Source organism: Lepus europaeus, chromosome 4, assembly GCF_033115175.1.
Source record: "Lepus europaeus isolate LE1 chromosome 4, mLepTim1.pri, whole genome shotgun sequence".
In the NCBI taxonomy this organism is placed as follows: Eukaryota; Metazoa; Chordata; class Mammalia; order Lagomorpha; family Leporidae; genus Lepus; species Lepus europaeus.
Genome location: NC_084830.1, coordinates 75,567,478 through 75,585,896, shown reverse-complemented (window position 1 = coordinate 75,585,896; position 18,419 = coordinate 75,567,478). Strand labels below are relative to the sequence as shown.

Genomic DNA, 18,419 nt, shown 5'->3' with positions numbered 1-18,419 from the left:
GGAGACAAAATACGTGAACAGATAATTATCATACACGCATGCATCCATGCATACACACATTTCAGCCCCAGGCTGTCACAAAGCATGAGAATTTTTCTGGAATTGCCTACTTTACATATCAGGAAATGGAGGCACAGAGAAACTATGTAGCTTGCCAACACTTATACAACTAGTACATGGAAATGTTTGGATATGAACACAGGAAGTATTTCTCTAGGGATTATTCTTGGCCACCATGCTAACTGCTTTCCACATTTGACCTGTACAAGACCTCACATGGTTAAATATTTATAATGCAACTGAATGGATTCAGTCACTGGTATTGGGGCACTAAAACTCATTTATGCTCTTCTGCCCTCCTATCAGTGGTTAGGACAATGGTGAATTTCTCTAAAAAGGGTTGTAGGTTGCATCACCCTTGTCAGCAACAACGACCTCAAAAATCAAGCAAAGCAGGGGAATTCACTCCCCGTTTACACAGTAAGAAATACAAAATAGTTGAAAATAGGAAACCTCTTTAATCAATCAGTCTTTCTAGCCACGGCTGATGAATATTCAAAGGCTGCTGTGAGTTCATGGGTCCAAGAAATGGCACCACAGTATAATGTGCACACTTGATGGAAAACCTCTCAGTCACTAAGAAGCACCATCTGTGCCCTTGAAAAGGAAACTTCTTCTATTCCTGTATTTTTGATGACATGTTAATGCTCTTTAAAAATGGATTGGTGCAAGATCCACATTTAACAAAGCACAGATCACTCTCTCCAATATTTGTTATCTTTGAGGTGAGATCAGAAGGATGCATGTGAAAAGTGACCCAGTGGGAACAGATACTGGAGGGGTGGGTTAAACCGTGACTGGCTGTGGTCCTGGAGGTAAGGGCATGACTGTGCATGGAAACCTCTTTCAGCCCTAACTTTCTCTTCCATCAATACTCCTGTATGCGCACACACAATTCAGAGATGCATTACCTTTCAGATCTGTAAGAAACTCAGTATATAAGGCTGGTGGTGGGGAGAAAACACAAAGTGATATAGATGTCAGGATGTCAAAGAGTCCATGGAGAATCAGATGCTTTGGTCTAGGTGTCAGAGATGAGTGGGGTTTACCAGGTGGGCAAAGAAAAGAAGAGCTCCAGACCTACCTGAGGAAAGGCATGGTACACAGTGAGATACAGCCATCAGCTCAGTATGGGCAAGGTGACGAATACTGAGACAAGGCCTTTGCGAAAGGCAGTTACCACCAACCAACAAAAGCAATCACATTTAAAGTTTAAAAATTAGTGTCAAACAGGTTGTTTAAATGTCAAAACTGGAAAGTCTTACAAATAGAAAGAAAATGCAGTCAACTCAAAATATGATATCAACCCAAGTTTGTGTTCGGCTTGGCTGAGTAAAGTAGATAAAGAATTGCTGAGATCATCATCATCATAGGGTGGAAGGGTTTTTTTTTTTTTTCTTTTTTAGCTTAAAAAGAATATTTCTAATACAGTTTTGTTTTTCTACATATTATGTTGTTTCTTTTAATATGCTTTTGTTATTGAGTTACTAATTATCAGTAGCCACATAGAGGGAACAAAATGCAAGCTAAAACTGAAAATTGTGTTCCTGAAATTCCATCTATCACTGTATTTGGACATCTGCCTGGATTAGAAGGAGGTTTTTTTCTCTTTCAAAAGTAACACCAGAGAAAACAAAAGTAATTCTGCTTTGTTACTTTATAAAGCTTTTCACAAAAATAAGGAAGTGCAATTTTCTGCTCTGAACACAGCTCAAAGTCTCTCCATCTATCATTCATAACTCTTCTGTGTCTCTTCAGCCAGTGCATCAAGTTACTGGCTGTCCAAGGCCATTTGTATTATATTTCTATTGCTAAACTATCACAAACAGTAGTTTCATTTTGTTATTTATTTCTCTAGGTTAGATTTCTGGGGACTGTGTGGCTGGATTCTGTTCTCAGGATGTTACTAGGCTGAAGGTAAGGTGTTAGCTGGGGCTGTGGTCTGGTCTAGGGCTCAGAAAACTCTCCCCAGTAGTTGTTAAAAATTGTTTCCTTATGGTTGTAGGACTGAGGTCCCCATTTCCCTTTCCGTAGCCTGAGGAGAGCTCTCAGAAACTAGAAGTCAGCATAATTTCTTTCTATGTGAAAGTTTATAGCATGGATACTTGATTTCTTCCAGGCCATCAAAAATGAGTCTTTCTGGTTTTGTTTTCTGCAACCAGCTGGAGAAACTATTTTCAAAGGGCTCCCCTGATTATGTCAGGTTCATCTGAATAATCTCCCTACTTTAGGGCCACCGGATCATGGCTGTAACTATATCTGAAAAAATCCTTTTACAACCTAACCTCAATTCGTCTGGTGGATCACCTGTGAGAGGGTGCATGTGCTCAAGAGACAAGAATCTTGGGGACCCTCCCCTTGGGGCCATTATAAGAGATTCTGTAATTCCGTTGCTTCTTTTTGATTTTTGAAACTTTCATTTTTTTTTCTTTCTTTCTTTCTTTTTTTTTGACAGGCAGAGTGGACAGTGAGAGAGAGAGAGACAGAGAGAAAGGTCTTCCTTTGCCATTGGTTCACCCTCCAATGGCCGCCACGGCTGGCGCGCTGCGGCCGGCGCATCTCGCTGATCCGAAGCCAGGAGCCAGGTACTTCTCCTGGTCTCCCATGGGGTGCAGGGCCCAAGCACTTGGGCCATCCTCCACTGCACTCCCTGGCCACAGCAGAGAGCTCGCTTGGAAGAGAGGCAACCGGGACAGAATCTGGCGCCTCGACCGGGACTAGAACCCGTGTGCCGGCGCTGCAAGGCGAAGGATTAACCTATTGAGCCGCATTTTTATTTGAAAGGCAGACACACACACACAGAGCAAGAGCGAGAGAGAGAGAGTTTCCATCTGCTGGTTTACTCCCCAAATGCCCACAACAGCTGGGGCTGGCCCAACCCAAAGCCAAGAGCCCACAACTCAATTTAGGTCTCCCATCTCCCATGTGGGTGACAGGGGCCCAAATACTTGAGCTATCACTGCTGTGTCCCAGTGTGCATATTAGCAGGAAGCTGGAATGGAGAGCAAAGCTGGGACTACAAACCAGACACACTAACATGGAATGTGGACGTCATTATTGGCATCTTAACCCCTGAGCCAAACACCTGTCCCTACTTACACAATTTATGATATTGAGAACAAATAACTCCCACAGCATGGATTTTACCTCCCATATTCTTCCTCCCAAGTTTCCCAATTGCTTAAACCATCCAGGTGTACATCTGAGTTTCCAAACTGCTAGGGGTCACAGGTGTTCTGAAACTCCTGTTGGGGTGCACCCAGGAGGATTAGAGAAGACAGCAGCTAACTACAGCACAATACCCCACGGGGATGGCCGCAGCAAGGCAAGGAGGAAGGCTAAAGCCTTCCACATAGGAAATGCAGATTTCTTCCATGGGATTTTAGGACTCCTGGCATTTCACTCAAAGACACCTGACAAACCAACTAACATTTTGAAGGTTGTACTCTAGTTTGAAAAAAAAAATGACAAACTCTTCAACAAATAGGATAGTTCCTTGTCCTATAGCTCTCTGATGAGAGAGCTGGAAACAGAAAAGTCATTTAATTTTTCTTCCCACCAGCCTGTGTCAATTCTATAAAAGAAATTTTGCGTTCTTACAAAGCCACTGGTATTCCATCAGAGGACAAAGGATTTATGAAGAAATGCAGGCAGAACATAGTGTTCAGCTTCTAATTTTACTCACCTGCAAACTGTTCCCTTTTCATCATAACTTTATTTAAATCATGGTTATGCTCTTAATTAACAATTTAATTGGTTGGTGCTTTCTCGATCCAGTTCTCTGGGGGTATGGTTTTCTGTTTAAATTTCTTGTTTTAATTCTTCAGCAAAACCATAAAATTTAATTAGGAAAGTAACCAGCTTTGTAGCAGCAGTTCTATGTCTAATTAGCTATGCTTTGAGGGTACCGTCTCGGATTCCGTTCAACATTGCACAGGCATTTTGCATTTGTTCATGTTTCAGATAAGACATTGTGAATTTATAGCCTAAGCATGTAGTCCAATCACTTTTCACTTTTTCTAAAATGCTGAATTACAGCCAGTGAAATCAGTAGAATTAACTTGAGGCATTCATATATGAAATGGAGAGCCAAAGGCCAAGAAATAGGTTGTTATCTTCAGATTAGACAAATTTAGCATCTTAAAAAACACGCATTTATCATCTTGCATTTCTGTAGGTGAGAACTGCAGAAATGAAAGTGACTGGATTCTCTCTTTAGGGTCTCCTGGGCTAAAGTCAAGATATCTGCTGGCCTGCATTCTCAACTGGACCTTCCAGTCCTCTTCCAAGCGTACGTGGTGGTGGCAGAGTCCAGTTCCTTGTGGTTGTAGGACTGATGTCTCCATTGCCTTCTGCCAATCAGCTGGGGACCAGTCACTTTCTAGAGGTCACTGGCATTCCTTGCCACAGGGTCCCCATGGACCGTTCCCAACATAACAATGTGTAAACTACCTTCTTTGTGACCAGAAGGAGCACTTCACTGGCATCTTTGTTGAGAAACAGCTGGAGAAAATGTTTTGTGCCTAACAGACTCCCCATTTTTAGGTCCAACCCACCCTAGGTAATGTCCTTTCAGACACATAATGTGACATTATCAAGGGAATGCTATTTGTAGCTTGTTCCCAGTCTGTACCCGCACTCGGGGAGCCATTATGTAGGGTATGGACACCAGTGGGTAAAAATCTTGAGGCTGTCTTAGAATTCTATCATGCTGTGCTTTGGGGGAAGAAGGCAACTAAACAGACTTCCGGCAAACCCTCCTCCTTTCCCATTATGGATGTACTGCACAGGCTGTTCAAAGATGCTCTTGGCACTGGCCCTGATTCTGTCCCATCAGCTCCACAGGGCAGAAGATGACAGACAGTCACATTGTTTCTGCTCTGCAGGCTGCTTTCTCTGCCTGGCCATACTTTTTGCTTTCCATGGTGCAAATGGATCACTTGGTGAAGTCATTCGAATTTCAAATGACATCAAGGTAATGGGATGCTTTCAGATTGCAACTCAGCTAAGCTTAATACATCTCTCTTCAGTCCGATAGAAACTACTTCTTTAGTGCAAAGAATGAAGAAATGTGCAGAAAAGGTTTAACAGCTGGGGCCTGGTAAATGCTATCTCTGGAAAGGCCTGCTTGCAAAATTGGTGTTGGAAGGCATCTGGGAACTCGAGTTTGAGGAGGGTTCCTCTTAGCCGGTAAGAGTGGCACACTGCACCTAAATGGTTTGTGCAACCAATATGGTTCATGCCAAACACCTGCTTTTCTCCTGGAAGTCTGGAATGTTGGCATGTGCTAGGGAACGGCCTGTGATAAAACCTTGGCCTCTGCATTAGACAGCATTGCACACGTGCTATCACACTCCTTGCCGGAGAATTAAACATGTCATGTGTGACTGCACTGGAAGGGACCTCCTGGAGGCTTGTGCCCGTGTTCCCCTGGACTTTCCTGCATGTGCTTTTTCCCCTTGGTGATTTTGCTCTATATTCGTTTTGCTGGAATAAATCAGAGCTGCACGAGGGACTGCATGCTGGGTTGTGTGAGGCCTCGTGCAAATCACGCAAGCTGGGGGTGGTCCTGGCAAGCCCTGACTCTAGGAATGAAGTAAATGAGAGTATGAGAATATTCATATTCTGGGTCAAGGCTCTCCTGCCCTGCCAACTCAGGCTTGATCTCTACCGAAAGATGATCAGGGTAAACAGGCCAGAGGCAAGAGGCAGGCCTCCCACCAGCCCTGGATGCACTTTGCATACTGTAACGTGGGCAAATTACCTAAGCTCTGTCCGGCTCTCTGAGTTTCATCTGTAAAACAGCAATAATGATGGCATGCCTTCATAGGATTGGTCAAATGAAGCAACTTACGGAAAGCAGGCGGTACTGCGACCAGAGGGTAGCGATGGAGAAGGGCTCATTGTCATTCTCTGGGGAGCAGAATGGCTACAGTGACCTCAGAAGTCTAATATTCACCCCCTTTCTTCCCTCCACTCTGCTCCCCTCTTTCACCATTTCCCTGGCCCCACTCCTGTCAGCTGTCCTCTAAGCTGCTTCACATCTAAACCATTTCCTCCCCTGGTTTATTACCTTTCCTTAACCACTAAATAAAAACAAATATGTAGGAATGTTTTCCTTCCAATGCTGACAAAAAAGGATCCAAAAGATTTCTCTGCTCAGAGCCAGCAGCTCTGTGCTCCGCCTTTGGGGTCCAGAGCTGATGCTTTCTGAGAGTTTATAAGTAACTCCCTTAGTCCTCACACATGAAAGGTTACTGCCTTTGACAATGGTGAGTGATCCTCACCTGTATAACTGTGCAATTTTGTTTTCACAACTTTGTGAGGCCTAGCACAAATCGGAGAAGACTCCTTTGCCCCAATATTTGGTTCAGAATATCTGTTCCCTAAATCAATGGCTTCCATCGTGAAAAGTGTCTGATTTTTCCAGCGGCACATTTAAATAATGCCAGTGGAAATGGAAATTTCTACTCAGCGTTTGCTGAATGGCCCCTTTTTGTCCCCAGTGGACCACCAGAGGGTGTACGGATCTGACTTCCGAGGCAGACACCACGGGGCCGAGGATCAGACACGACCAGAGAAGAGTTAGCCTCAGTGTCAGGGAAGCAGAGGTTCCTTCCAGGAGCAGAGGGGGTTTAGGAAATGCCAGCGAGCTTTGTTGTCCCTTAGAAAGAAGACTTATCCACCACATCGTCTATGGACTTTCTGCTCTTTTGTTAGGCAAGGACCAAAGCCAACTGCCACACTTCTCATCATGACTTTTCATAAAAGTGAACACTCAATTACATGCAGTGACAGGGAGATGAGAAACTCTAAATCCATCCAATCCATCAAAGATTGAATAACCAATCAGTCCTTCACCAATGACATGCTCTTATCAGACTCATTGAAACACGGCAGAATTAATTAACTTCACTTCCTAATTTTTTATTTTTTATTTTTGGAATGAATAAGGTTTATTGCAGTTTGCATTTCTGAGGTCCACAGTCCAAGACTAGGGGTCCTACTGGTGCAGGCATCTAGTGAGGCCTGAGGTTGGCAGGGGGCTAATCACTAATCACTGTATGAGCCAGGAAGTTGAGACAGGAAGCATTCTATACTTATAAAACCAACACTCTATAGAGAACTACCTTCTGAGGGCTCCCCACTCCCACCACCGGTTGCCTCGGTGACCTGAAGCCTTTCCACCAGGCCCACCTCCCAGAAGCCAGAACTAGTTCAAGTCTCCATCAACCTAACACTTCCTCACTTTTATTTTCTTCAACTCAATTCTATTTAAAGTTTTGTCTAGAAGGAATGCGTCTAGGGGATCTGCCGGGAGATTTCAAAAGGAAAAGTGAAACTCTGGAAAACCATGTGCTAAATGCATTCATTAAATAAATAAAGCACCCACGGAGCTTCTGGGATACTCCAGACACTGGGAATACAGCAACGAGCAGGAGTAACCCAACTCTCCCATGAAGCTTCCGTTCTAGCTGGAAGGCAGATAATAAATGAACTAGTAAATAGATTATGTGTCAGATCATTTTTTAAGCTATCATTTAAATGCTCTTTTAAGCTATCTCTTAGCCTTTACTTGTACTGGCTAATGAATTCCAATTACTCAATCCTGCCAGCAAAGCCCTGTAAACACATCGCAAGTATAACAGTTCCACGAGAAGTGAGTGGCCTGTCCGTTACCTGAAGTTGGCGGGACATTTTCTTCAGGGCATGTGCTTCCCCTTCTGTCTTGGGAAAAAGTCTGATCACCTTGTCACTAGAAGAAAGAGGAAAAGAAGTGATATTATCTTGTGGGAATAAATATACTAAGCACCTCTTTCTTACCTCTTTAAAAACTGCCTCTGTGTTTAAGAAAAACAGCAAACCTGTTCCCTGACCAGTAAGTGTTGTGTGCAGTTCTTGTTATTCTTAGATTGCATCGGTCTTTTTTCCTTGCTTTACAACTGTTTGGCATTTCTGCCTCCCCTTGATTACAAACTCACATTTAACGAAATACATGCAGAAAGAACACAAGAACAGAGGCAATAGGGGGTAGGAGTCTCCACAAAGGGGCAGGAGTCTCACTGCACATACCAAGAAAAAAATTCATGATGACAGAAGTTAAAAAAAAAAAAAAAACAATTTTTCCCCCCAAAGTTAATGCTGAAAAAATCTATGACTTTCTTTCTTTCTTTCTTTCTTTCTTTCTTTCTTTCTTTCTTTCTTTCTTTCTTTCTTTCTTTCTTTCTTTCTTTCTTTCTTCCTTTCTCTCTCTTTCTTTCCTTCTTTCTTTCTTTCTTTCTTTCTTTCTTTCTTTCTTTCTTTCTTTCTTTCTTTCTTTCTTTTTAAGATTTATGCAGAAGCTTGAAGCAATACCCCTACCTTACACCTTACACAAAAATCCACTCAACATGGATTAAAGACCTAAATCCACGACCTGACACCATCAAATTATTAGAGAACATTGGAGAAACCCTGCAAGATACAGGTACCGGCAAAGACTTCTTGGAAAAGACCCCTGAGGCACAGGCAGTCAAAGCCAAAATTAACATTTGGGATTGCATCAAATAATTGAGAAGTTTCTGTACTGCAAAAGAAACAGTCAGGAAAGTGAAGAGGCAACCGACAGAATGGGAAAAAATATTTGCAAACTATGCAACAGATAAAGGGTTAATAACCAGAATTACAAAGAGATCAAGAAACTCCACGACAACAAAACAATAAAAAATAAAGATATTATGGGGTATGTACTCTATAAAATACTATACAGCAGTAAAAAACAATGAAATCTGGTCATTTGCAACATAATGGAGGAATCTGGAAAACATCATGCTGAGTGAAATACCAGCCTCATTGTTGCAGCCATTTGAGGAGTGAACCAGCAAAAGGAAGATTTTCTCTCTCTCTCTCTCTCTCTCTCTCTGTATTTCAAATAGATAAATAAATCTTTAAAAATCATTATATTTGAATGCTCTTCAATGTTCTTCCTTTAAAGGTCTTGAGTTGCCTAAGATGACCTGAGGTGTTGCTCTGTCTGCTGTGGGATTCTCTGTGGGAGTGTCTCCTTGCCTCGGTGTGCCAGACAGGTGTCATCAATTTCTAGGTGTGTCAGGAATGAAGCCAGGTCAGGGAGCACAACTCTAGCATATAAGAACCAGAACTGCACAGAGAGATGCTTATTATATATTCATTAATGGGTTGGTATAAAGGAGATTGTTGAGAATAATTGTCTTCCACAGAAGTATAAGGAAAAACCAAGTAGATAAACTACAATAGGTACGAATATTTTTCAAGACTTTCTCTGGCATTTTACAATGTCTAAAGATAAAGTAGGATATTATTAATAGTAGATACAAGGGTACTTCAAAATTCTTGTGGAAAATGGAATGAAAAGATGTTTCTTTTGGTGCAAAAAATTAACTTTTGTTTTTTCACTTATTTGAGAGGGTTAGGATGGAGTGGGGGGCAGGCAGGAGAGAGAGTTCTCACCTGCTAGTTCATTTTCCAAATACCTGCAATGGCTGGAGCTGAAGCTGTAAGCTGGAAATGCAATAAGTTCTCCCACAGGAGTGTCAGGAACCCAATTACTTAAGCCAGTACAGTTGCCTTCTAGGGTCATCATTGGAAGGAAGACTCAGTCAGGGATTGGAGCTGGGTGTCGAACCCAGGTACTCTGATAGGGAAGACAGGTATCTTAACTACTAGGTTAAACATCTGGCCATACAAAAAAATTTGCAATTCATGCAAATTCATATATAAAATTGAAAATAAAAGCTCTACTAATTCCACCCATAATGCATCTCTCCAGCCTCACTGGTGCTTCAGAAATGAGGATAGAATTTGTCTGCTTTTCCACAGTTTTATTATTTAGGTGAATAGCAGTTTCCAAAATGAGGTAAAGCTAATAAGAAAGGATAAGACTCCCAGGGTGACTCCTGGATTTTGTTAGTTCACTTCTAATCACTATAACTTTAATATTTCAAATGACCCTGTTACACCTTCTTTAGGTCTCCGAATGAAGAGGCTATTGATAGCTGATGATAGTTAAGTATGTTTTAGGCACTGCTACTCTAATGTAGCTTTGAAGCTTGACTTCCTCAAAATCACACAAAACAACTTCTCAGTGTCAATATCTTGAATTCCATGTTTCTGTTAAGAATAAAGTAGAAAGGAAAAAAAAATCATCCAGTCACTGTAAAATAACTTTAAATACAACCTTCAGAATCTGAATATAACCACATCTCTTTCATTTCTGGTACACATTTCTCTGACCTTTGTTTTTCCTGGATTCATCATACTCTGGCCTCTCCCACCTGACCCAATATCATTCTTGGCAGAGAAAGGAAACTCAGCTCGCTGATGTGGCTGTTTTGATGGATGGGTCGCTTGACAGCTTGCTGAAAAACACCTCCATCTGGGGCCCTGTCAGCTCCTCAAGAGTGCAAGGAAAGCAATCTGTAGCAGTTTCACAGCCACGAGAGGAACTTTTTTCAAAAAACATGGATAATTCAACCTGGCAATCGGTTCCTCTTCTGTGCGTACAGGATAGAGTGGCAATACCCCTGGGATTATTTAACCCTGAAAGTGATTGCTCAAACCCAGCATTGTCATTTGTATCACTTCATCCCAGCTTTCAGAAATTCCCAGGTGTGACTTTAGAACTGTGTTTATTACTATTTGGTTACTTATCAAAGACCAGAGAATAGGGAAAGCTATTTGGGAAAGCCCATGGCATGTCACATCTTTTGTGTAAACCAATACATTATACTGATGGAATAATCAACAGCCGAAACCCAACAAGAGTTCTTCAGTCTGTCCATCAAATCACATGGCCCCCAGAGGCCCCGTTTGTTTCACTATACTAAAAGCTTAATCTCTTTAAATCTGACTCTTTTGTTGGAGTGGTGAATGAACAATAGTTTGGTAGTAGGAGTAGGGAGGTTTCGGGTACTAAAGTATCTACTGGAACTCGGGAGAGGAAAACTAGCTGTATACATTATCAAAGAAAGTGAGCTTGGGGTTTACTTTATAATTTATCAGGTTTTTTTTTTTTTTTTTTTTTTTTTTTGGACTGCTGTGTGGCAAAGGTTTAAGAGAGGAGATTGGAGGATTGAATATAGGTTGAGGTTAAAGAGACTACTGGGCAAATGCTTATAAGCATGTGTGTGTGTTTTAAAGATTTTTATTTATTTGAGAGGTAGAGTTACAGATAGAGGGAGAGACAGAGAGAAAGGTCTTTTACCTACTGATTCAGTCCTCAATTGGCTGCAACAGCCAGGGCTGAGCTGATCCTAAACCAGGAGCCAGGAGCTTCTTCTGGGTTTCCCTCGCAAGTGCGGGGGCCCAAGGACTTGGGTCATCTTCTACTGCTTTCCCAGGCCATAGCAGAGAACTGGATTGAAAGTGGAGCAGTGAGACTTTATTTTTGTTATTATTATTTTAAGGCCAGAGAAAGTAGCTGATATGATTTCTACTTTATAGACTTTATTGATATTATGATCCAATGTACATTTAATGTTTATACTTTGTGAATATTTGAGAGAACTGTGTATTTTTTGGATAAAGTTCTGCCTATGTCTATTAAACATAAATTATGCTATTTTAACTCCATTGTCTTTATTTTTTGGTCACTAAATTTGACAATTTGGGGTACTTGGTTTAATATTCCTACAATGAGTCTGAATTTGTCAATTGTAGCAATATATAAAATCATGACAACTACATGATTTATTTAGAATGAAAGTTCTATTCTTATAAAGTTTCCTTAGAAAAACCCTTCTTTGGTTCATTTAATGCTCTTTATTTTGAATTCCATTCCCCTCCAAATGACTGCCACTTCTGTTTCCTCTTGTTTGCCTTGCATGATTTAGCATACCTCTTTCTTACATTGTTTTTCCAGATATGTGTGTTACAAACATCATAATGGTAGATTAAATTTAAAGATGCAGTGAGAATGTCAGGTGTTAGGGCACGTGGATTAAACTGCTGGCTTGGACCCCTGCACTCCATCTCAGAATTTTCAGTGCCAGAACTGTGCGAAGACAAATTTCCTGTAGGTTAGCTTCTTTAGTTCTCCATTAGGGAGTGTAGCAAACACACGCCCTAAAGACCTCAGTGAGAGGTACAGCCTCAGGGAGCTAGTCCCTTACCCTGGTCAAGTTAGTCTTCTTTTCCCTATATTTTCCCATTACATTTCAACACTTTACTGTAATTATTGTTTTATGTCAGCATCTCTTGCTTAGCTTTAAACTCTGTGTCATCAGAAATTCAACAAATCCTGGTTTATTCTGTAAAAGTCCTGATGTGTGCGGGTCTTTCTATGGAGTGGCTTGGTGCTTGTCCCGAGTGGTCCAGGGCCAGATTTTGCTTTACTGGTAGTGCTTACATGATACAAGGCATACGTTAATAGCTGATGTTCTGAAAACACAGGGTCCTGGGGAGCTCACTTCTCATATGACTGCCATCTCCCCAGTTCCTTGTAAGATGAAAAACTGCCTCAGTTTCTCCCAGATGGAGAAAGGAATTTTTCTTGACATTTTGAGGCTTCCTGTTTTATGTAGAACACATACAAATGTAATTCTAATAGTTCGTGGAAAATGGAATTACAAGATAAGTTTATTTTGGTGCAAAAAATTGGAAATCCAAGCATACAGAAGAATCTTCAAAAATTTCATGAGAATGCATATTATGAATAAACTATGAATAGTTCAAAAATATTTTACATCAAAGCAAACTTGTTTTGTAATTCTTTTTTTGATGAACTCTTTGAAATTCCTTCAAACTTCCTAGCTCCCCACTCTGTCCATTAAAGGCAACTGAAATTCCAGTGCCACCTTCTTGGACCTGCCCCCTTCTGTGATCCAACTCTAGAGCCACATGGCACAAGCTTCTCCTTTCAACACTAGCTTTGCTTTTCCCTCAAGCGTCTGGGCCCTGGACATTTCTTTCTTCTGTAAAACTCAAGTCATCTACCAAAAGCAATGGCAGGGCAGTAAAAGCACATACTCTGGAGTCAAGTTGCCATGTAGCTGTGTGACCCCTGGACAATTTTCTAAGCTCTCTTTGTCTCAAGTCCCTCTATGTGTATACTATAAATACTGGTATTCAACTCATGGGTTATTGTGATGATTAAATGAGCATCCATATAAAATGCTTAGCATAATTGCTAATGCACAGTGAGGATGGTTTAATATTATATAATATATAATATATTATATATATATATATATATATATATAGTCCCTTCATCCTATAGTTACATTATATGGTTCCTGACTGCATCATGTCAGTTCGCTGTGTTCTCTGAGGTTCTAATTAGTTGAATGGAAAGAAAGAATGTGGTTCTCTTAAGAGGACACTTCTTGCAACAGACGCCCTGGGTGACCTTAGAATATATGACCCATCCATGTTTCCCTTTGAGGTGTGCTTTGCTTGGTGTTGTAATTCTTCACTCTGAGACCACACCTAATCTTATAGGCAGATGAGGAGGTGGAAGAATAAGAGAGTTCTGTCCAGTTGGGTTCTGTCTGCTGGACAGTGACTGACAACTGATCCACTCAGATCCCATTGTTGGGAGTCCGCATTTGAGACATATAGAAACAAATCACATAGTTTGGAGCACCAGGGACAGTGGCCATAGATACCAGGGGCAATTGGGTTATCACAATGGCAGAGTTCTAAAGCAAGGAATGTAGACACCTCATACATTGTACTCTGTGGAAAAAAAAAAAAAAAACAGATAATAGTCTTTGTTCTTCCTTGCATTTCCTTAGGATAAACTTCTATCAGCTGATGTGTCTGGAACATGTTTTTTAAATAGGAAATGCACTGGTATTCAAAACACTCAAATTTCAGATATTTCCTTTTTTTCCATTCTTATCTTCAAGTCATTGGCTTTATCTTCTTGGATATATTCCCCTTTCATCGAGAAGGAGAAAGAGAATAAGACTGGATTTTAACCTGGACTTCGTTACTTGGCTTATGTCCTTGATCAAAATGTTTAAGTATTTAGAGCCAATGAGTCCTAATCATTAAATTGCAAAAAAAAAAAAAAAATCAATGTACTATTGCATAAAAAATGGTTTCATTTAGCACATTTATCAAGGTTACATCATGTGCCAGGCATGGTGGCAAATGCCAGGGGGACTGCATTTCCTGCCCATGATGAGTTTACAGTCACAGTGCCACTGGGATATTGTCTGGGAAGTGACTAATTTTGAGCCTCTTAATATTTAATAGTTACTATTGTTACCCCTACAGGAAAATATTCTCCTGGCCCCATAGAACTGAACAGTCTGGGTTGGTGCTGTGGTATAGTGAATTAAGCAAGTACCTGCAGCACCAGCATCCCATATGGACATCAGTTAGAGTTGCAGCTGCTCTACTTCCAATCTAGCTCCCTGCTCATGTACCTTGAAAAGCAATGGAGGAATGTTCAAATCTTTGGGCCCTGTACCCATGTGAGTGACCCAGAAGAATCTCCTGACTCCTGGCTCCTGTCTTTGGCCTGGCCTAGTCCTGGCTGTTGCTGCCATTTGGGGGAGTGAACAGGCAGATGAAAGCTTGCTCGCTCTAGCTGTCTCTCTCTCTCTGTCTCTCTCTCACTCTCTGTAACTCTGCCTTTGAAATAATAATAATAAAAGAAATGCCTCTTAATGTCTTTAGAAAAAAAGAACTGAGAGATCTGAGGCAGATGCTTCTCCAAGTATATTTCACTGTGAACACCAGAAACAACAGAATACGGAAGATTACATTGCGGATACCTTTAAAGTTTGCTGTTGTTTTTCTTTCTCGATATCTTCATAGGCATTTTTTAAAAATAATTTTAAATTTATATAAGGTGAACAAATTTCATGTGTACAGATTTAGGTGCATAGTGATGCTTCCCACCCTACCCTTCCTCCTCTCCATGCTTCCACCCTTCATCCTTCTTCCTTTCTTATTCTTTTAATTTTTACAATGCCATATTTTTGGTTTATTTATTTATTTATATTTATTTATTTATTTATTTTTTGACAGGCAGAGTGGACAGTGAGAGAGAGACAGAGAGAAAGGTCTTCCTTTTCCGTTGGTTCACTCCCCAATGGCTGCTGCGGCTGGCACATCGCGCTGATCCGAAGCCAGGAGCCAGGTACTTCTCCTGGTCTCCCATCTGGGTGCAGGGCCCAAGGACCTGGGCCATCCTCCACTGCACTCCCTGGCCACAGCAGAGAGCTGGCCTGGAAGAGGGGCAACCGGGAAAGAACCTGGCGCCCTGACCGGGACAGAACCCAGTGTGCCAGCGCTGCAAGGTGGAGGATTAGCTTATTGAGCCATGGCGCCAGCAGGTTTATTTTTTAATCATAAGCTTAACCCTCCACTAAGTATTCAACAAATAGTAAGGATTAAAAAAAAGGAAAAAAAAAAAAAAACACTGGTCGTCATCAGTAGAGTCAAGGGCTGTAAACAATGATCAAATCTCAAACTGTGAATTTTGCTCATATACACTACATTTTTTGTTCTCTTAGTTGTCACAGATGAGGGAAATATGATATTTTTCTTTTTAGGACTGGCTTATTTCATTAGGCATAATGAAATAGTTGCATCCATTTTGTTGCAAAAGACAGGATTTCATTCTGTTTGCGGCTGAGAAGTATTCCATAGTGTATATATACCACATTTTCTTTACTCAGCCACTAGTTGATTGACATCTGGGTTGATTCCAATTGTTAGCTATTGTGAATTGGGCTGCAATAATAAAATCATTGTTCAGTTTCTTAATTTGTGATTATTTGCTTCCTTCTTAAGTAACTGATATCTGAGAAGCATACTTCTTAGTGGGTCTTTGTGGTGGAATGAGGTGAAAAGGTCATATCAAGATGGCTGCTGAGGTGAAAAGTTCATGCCAAGATGGCTGCTGAGGTGAAAAGTTCATGCCAAGATGGCCACTGAGGTGAAAAGATCATGCTAAGATGGCCGCTGACAACAGACACTGCCTGGCAACAGGCCGTGATTGGATGGCTTCGGAAACTACATGACAACAGAGCCTGACTGACAGCAGGCCGTGATTGGATGGTTTCAGAAACTGCCTGGCAACAAGAGCCTGACTGGCAACAGGCTGTGATTGGATGGCTTTGGAAACTGCCTGGCAACAGGCTGTGATTGGTTGGGGCATAGACCGCCCCTTGACCAGATTGGCTGGTCTTGGCTATATAAGCTGTTGTACCAACTGTAATAAACGAGTCTGCGGGCTGCTCGCCTCAAGCCTGCTTTCACCCGACTCCCGGGGTCTGTGTGGTGACTCCGCGCCTCTTGCCCCCACCACGCTGCTCCTCTCAGAAATGAACCCACTGCAACATTGTGGAGAAATCAACGGCAACAGGTCTTGTGTTTTTTTACAACAGTGATTGAGGATATAGAACAGATCATATAAAATGAAAAGAGAAGTTCTGTAGAGATGTTTTCTCTGTTGCTAAAAGCCACACACAGTCCATTTTCCAGTACTTCTAAAAGTACAATTTATCTGAATATAGTAGAGGATTTATAAGGCTACCTTTTTTTAAATTTATTTATTTTTTGACAGGCAGAGTGGAGTGTGAGAGAGAGAAAGACAGAGAGAAAGGTCTTCCTTTTCGCCGTTGGTTCACCCTCCAATGGCCGCTGTGGCCGGCACATCTCGCTGATCTGAAGGCAGGAGCCACGTGCTTCTCCTGGTCTCCCATAGTGTAGGGCCCAAGGACTTGGGCCATCCTCCACTGCCTTCCTGGGCCATAGCAGAGAGCTGGCCTGGAAGAGGGGCAACCAGGATAGAATCCGGCGCCCCGACCGGGACTAGAACCCGGTGTGCCGGAACTGCAAGGCGGAGGATTAGCCTGTTAAGCCACGGCGCCGGCCTGCTACCTTTTTTTTTTTTTTTTTTTAAAAAGATTTATTTATTTATTTGAAAGTCAGAGTTACACAGAGAGAGGAGAGGCAGAGAGAGCGAGCAGTCTTCCATCTGATGGTTCACTCCCCAGTTGGCCGCATCGGCTGGAGGTGGGCCGATCCGAAGCCAGGAGCCAGGAGCTTCTTCCAGGTCTCCCACACAGGTGCAGGGGCCCAAGGACTTGGACCATCTTCTACTGCTTTCTCAGGCCATAGCAGAGAGCTGGCTTGGAAGAGGAGCAGCTGGGTCTCGAGCTGGCGCCCATATGGGATGCTGGCGCTTCATGCTAGGGTGTTAACCTGCTGCACCACAGCGCTGGCCCCTAATGCTGCCTTTTTAAAAATATAAGAATAGAGCACCAGGGATATATTTTGGTACGGTAGTTAAGATACTGCTTGGGACCAAATTCTCAGGTTCAAGTCCTTGCTCCTTTCCCAGTTCTAGCTTCCTGCTAATGTACACCCTGAAAAGCAGCAGGTGGTGGGTCAAATAGTTGGGTCCCTGCCACCCATATGGAGACCCAGATTGAGTTCTCAGTCCCTGTCTTTAACTTAGCCTAGTCCTGGCTGTTGCAGGCATTTGGGGAATGAGCCAGCAGATGGAAGATTTCTCTCTGTGTGTCTGTCTCCCTCTCAGTCTCTCTGCATTTCAACAAAACAAAAAAGACGACTGTAGTGGATATTAAGGCAGCTCCTCCAAATTTGCTTTCCCTTCTTAAACTCTACCAGGATTCTGATTTTGTTCAGATGTTCACCCCATCTTCAGCTTAAGTCCTGCTTGAATCCTGTTTAGTCAATTAAAAAGAGTGACTGTTTCAATACAGTTTGTCCCTATCAAAACCCACGCTGAGGCATCATCCTTCAATGCAGCTGTCCTGAGAGGTGGGACATAGTGGGAGATGATGAGATTATGGAGAGGGAGCCCTCATGAAGAGATGAATGCTTTTCTCACGGAAGTGTGTTAGCTGTTGAGTAAATCCTGCCCCTTTTCTCTCCTCCACACACACTTTCTTGCTCTTCTGCTTTTCCACCATGCATGGAGCATCGCAAGGACTTCACAGGGTCAAGTAAATATTGGCACTGCAACATTGCACTTCCCAGCCTCCAGAACTGTGAGCTGAATAAACTCTGTGTTTATCAATGACCCAGTCTCAGGTATCCTGTTACAGCAACAGAAAACAGACTGGGACATAGAGCTTGGATACCCACTGGCAACACCAGTTTGGGGATGGGCATGTGTTATAAATTCACACAGATTCAAAGGAAGGATTATCATTCTACAGCAGTGGGGATGGGGTAGAAGAGTAGAGATTCACTTTCTTATTGAATGTAAACCAGAAATTAAGTAATCTTGCTCTCCACTGGCCAATGGTCATCATGGAGGGGAAGGAGCTTAGGGTCAACAGAATCACCCAAGCTCATTGAGGTTGTTAAGGAGACAGAAAGCCTGGGTCTGCAATGTCCTTGAGGAGCCAAAC

The 18,419-nt window shown here is 42.1% G+C and overlaps 1 protein-coding gene across 1 annotated transcript in view; it reads right to left on the bottom strand.

The window, feature by feature from the left end:
* CPA6 (carboxypeptidase A6) overlaps positions 1-18,419 on the bottom strand; it is a 359,484-nt gene that overhangs the window by 196,826 nt on the left and 144,239 nt on the right. The window contains exon 2 of the mRNA XM_062189878.1: positions 7,741-7,816. Coding sequence (XP_062045862.1) covers positions 7,741-7,816 — 76 coding nt within the window. The remainder of the gene's footprint in view (positions 1-7,740; positions 7,817-18,419) is intronic.